The sequence below is a fragment of the Octopus bimaculoides genome, chromosome 18, assembly GCF_001194135.2.
Source record: "Octopus bimaculoides isolate UCB-OBI-ISO-001 chromosome 18, ASM119413v2, whole genome shotgun sequence".
NCBI classification, from domain to species: Eukaryota; Metazoa; Mollusca; class Cephalopoda; order Octopoda; family Octopodidae; genus Octopus; species Octopus bimaculoides.
In genome coordinates, this window is record NC_068998.1 from 19,873,069 (window position 1) to 19,877,098 (window position 4,030).

At 35.6% G+C, this 4,030-nt stretch overlaps 1 protein-coding gene across 1 annotated transcript in view; it reads right to left on the minus strand.

The window, feature by feature from the left end:
* LOC106877870 (aminopeptidase N) overlaps positions 1 to 1,937 on the minus strand; it is a 19,017-nt gene extending 17,080 nt beyond the window's left edge. The window contains exons 1-2 of the mRNA XM_014926906.2: positions 1,818 to 1,937; positions 92 to 237 (exon numbers count right to left, since the gene is read on the minus strand). Of these exons, the coding sequence (XP_014782392.1) occupies positions 92 to 237; positions 1,818 to 1,875 (204 nt within the window). The 5' untranslated portion in view covers positions 1,876 to 1,937. The remainder of the gene's footprint in view (positions 1 to 91; positions 238 to 1,817) is intronic.
* Positions 1,938 to 4,030: the final 2,093 nt, after the last annotated feature.

The following is a 4,030-nucleotide window of genomic DNA, read 5'->3' on the forward strand; positions in this document are numbered from 1 at the left end:
ACACACACACACACACACACACACACACACACAAATAAAAGTGAAATACTTTACATTTTCATATAGAGAAGAGTTTAAAAATTCAACATACTGTGTGGTCTCTCTTCAGTTGCTCGATAATCGCCATCCAATTATCATTGTCATAGGTCACTCGATAATAATTTATAAGCCTTATATTACCAATAACCCAGTCTGTTGAATTATGTTTCCTAGGTAGCACAGATGAGGAAATTTGGACTGCAAGATGAAAATAATTGAATACTTCAACAATTAACATCTGTTGACCCCTATACAAATACAAACCACATTGTCTCACATTATTCATATATATCTTGACTCATTTCTGGAATGTTTTTGACTATTGTCCCAATAAATCAGTGATACATAAAAGGCACCCATGCCAGTGACATGTAATAGGCACCTCTGCTGGTGACACGTAAAAGGCATTTGTGCCAGTGATACATAAAAGGCACACACTACACTCTGTGGATTGGTTGACATTAGGAAGGGTATCCAGTCATAGAAACTAAGCCAAAACAGACTGGAGCCTGCTGTAGCTGACTGGTTTACCAAATCCCATCAAACTGTCTAACCTAAGCCAGCATGGAAAACAAATCCTAAATGATGATGATGAAGATGATGAAGATGATGATGATGAAAAACAACAGCTCCTCCTACATCACTGCCCTATTTTGGTGTATTGTAGATATGCATTTTCATTGTCTTTCTTAAGATTTCTGCTTTTTCAAATTGATTGCATAATTCTCCTATATAAGCCAAACACCAAATACATGCTTCTCTCACCACCCTCACAATTTCTTACTTCTCCAAACTGAGTATCAAATACGTAGAATGCAACTATTTTTCGGCAGTTCATCGTTATATGCTTCTATTAACTGTCAATAATTCATTATCAAAATTTAGCCTATATAACTTTTACCTCATTTACCCTGATTCCCATTTTAGGAAGGCATGAAACGGTTGCTGCAACACCATTTCTCAAGAAAATAAATAAAAAGAAACCCATAAAACTAATATAATTTTGTGTAGTAACTTGCCTGATAAATTACCATCATCATCATCAAAATTTAACGTCCATTTTCCATGCTGGCATGAGTTAGACAGGAACTGGCAAGGCCAAGGGCTGCATAAAGTTCCATAGTCTGTTTTGGCTTGGTTTCTATGGCTGGATATGCCCTTCCTAACACCAATCACTCCACAAAGTGTTCTGGGTGCTTTTTACGTGGTACCATCACTGGTGCTTTTTTACATGACACCATCACTAGTGCTTTTCATGTGGCACCAGCACCCACACCAAAGTTTTCTATGTGGCACCCTGGTTTTAGGATCTCAATTCTGTTGTGGTGGGCAGGTCTTATCAAGTACAGCAAAGTGTCACATATCTCAGTTCTTTTTCATCTCCTTCATAAGGTTCAGCATTTTGAGATCAGCCTTCAATATTCATTCCATGTCTCCTTGGGTCTCCCTCTTCCACAACTTCCCTCCACTTTAAGTGATCAGCATTTCTTTATTCAACTGTCCTCATCCATCCATCTAACATGACCAAACCAGCACAATCTCCTTTCTTGCACACTGCATCTAATTCCTCTTCTTCTCTCTTAATACTCCAATACTCTGTGGCACATGCACACTGACATTGCACATCCATACTAGCTTTGTTCTTCTCCAGCCTTCGCATGTCTTCCACAGTCAGGGCCTACATCTCAGTTTGGAGTGGAAATTAAAACAAAAAGAGTTCCCAAAATACCTCCAAAACAAAAAAACAAACAAACAAAAAAAAAGGACAAAATTCGTACCTTCTGATTCGTTTTTGTGAATCCAATGTATATCTTTGTTAGTCTTATTGAAATTCATCTCTCTACTGGTAGTAAATGTAAATGGAATCTCCCACTTGTAACTATAGCAAAGGAAAATAAATTTAGAGAGAGTCTGAAAGTGGAATAAATTAGTTTACTTTGAGAAGTCTGAAATTATGGGCAGGATTTTTTCTCAGAGAGAAATATAAGAAATTTTCTTCTTCATTTGACCAATTTGTTCTACTTTGATTTCACTCTTTGCTGACACGAATCATCATCAGTTCCTTTAGATCCTATTGGTTACTTAAATATTTAGAAAAGGTTAATTGACACATGCATAAAACATGCTTGTAAACATGATGTATGTAAGTATACATTACATACTTATGTGTTATATTCATACATCTCTCTCTCTCTCTCTCTCTCTCTCACACACACACACACACTATAAAACACAATTAAGTCACATGATAAATGTTTGTGGGATTTGCTTCCATCATGGAACTGAAGCAAGCTGTTGTATAGTGCCTGTGCATAAAGAAATCTGGGTAGATATTCCAACCAAGCGATATAAGAAGTCAGCCAATGAAATCACTTCCCACCCTTCTCTGCATAAATCAATTGTTACACACAGACAAAACGATCTGTTAATTCATCACTGAACATTCACTGCAAGTAATTACTTGGCAGTAAAAATTTGTAATTTTACCATCTGATGAGTTCATTACAAGGTAATTACATAGTGAGCCAATACATCATTCATAAATCTATCATTATGAATGACCTGTAGGGACACCGTATTTCGTTATGCAATCGTAATACACTACAAAGTATAGTAAACGTTTTTATAAGTCAATACTGTGTTCTACTGTTTTAGCAGTACTTTTTACACCATCTAGTATATCCAACAACATTACACTGCTATATTTAGTGGCTATTTAAACAATGTGTTTATGGATGGTTAATGGGTTGGATGGGTGCTGATGAAGGAAGGAAAACTCCTGAAATATCGTATATATACTCAAGACCCATTTTTCATCTTTAATCTCATTTTTGTTTTAGATCAGGCGTCTCGAATATGAAATGTCATAACAAGATCAGTACTGGCTATAATTCCTATACAAAAATCTGCAGAGATAGCCTTTACAAGCGATCTATCATTATGATTTTATCCACAGAGTAAATACATCACTAAATATTAATTACTGTTTTTATTTGTGGAGTAAATATGTAATGGGTACATGTGTATGGTAAGAAGCTTGCTTCTCAACCACATAGTTTTGGGTTCAGTCCCACTGTGTGACACCTTGGGCAAGTGTTTCTACTATAGCATTGGGCCAATCAAAGCCTTGTGAGTGGATTTGGTGGACGGAAACTGGAAGAAGCCCGTCGTATATATGTATATATATGTGTGTATGTGTGTGTATATGTTTTTCTGTCTTCTGTTTGTCCCCTCAACATCGCTTGACAACCAATGCTGGTGTGTTTACGTCTCCGTAAATTAGCGGTTCGGCAAAAGGGACCGATAGAATAAGTACTAGGCTTACAAAGCATAAGTCCTGGGGTCGATTTGCTCGTCTAAAGGCGGTGCTCCAGCATGGCCGCAGTCAAATGACTGAAACAAGTAAAAGAGTAAAAGAGAGAGTATGTATGCATGCCTGCGTGTACTATGTGTGTATTTAAACGTATGCATATCTATAAATATACGAATACGTACTATATTCACAAATTGCCATCCTTTGGTTTTTAACTTTTTAAAGATTTATTTTTATTTACTTTTTAGTTAATTTATGTTTTGTTAGGAACAATAAATTTCCGATATCCATCGACATTTCAAGCAAGAAAATGTTTCTATTAATATATCTTCTATGACCAATGTTCTACTTCTGGTTAATTCTATATAAGAAAGCTGTGTTATCAACTAATGATTTTCTATCCAGCTTTGTTTTCTTATGCAATGTAAAGTGTTGCTATGGCTCCTTGTAGATACAAGGTCAGTCGACTATAAAATATAGTATAGACAAAAGACGAATGCACACAAAAAATATCAATTTACAAACTAACATCAATTTCATAAAAATTTATAAAAATAACTCTTCAATCAAATGGTTAGCTTAACAAATTAATTATTGCTTCAAATATACAAAATGTAATTATTACACTCTAACACTTCGAAGGAGAATTCAACATACCGTACCTTATCACCATAGATC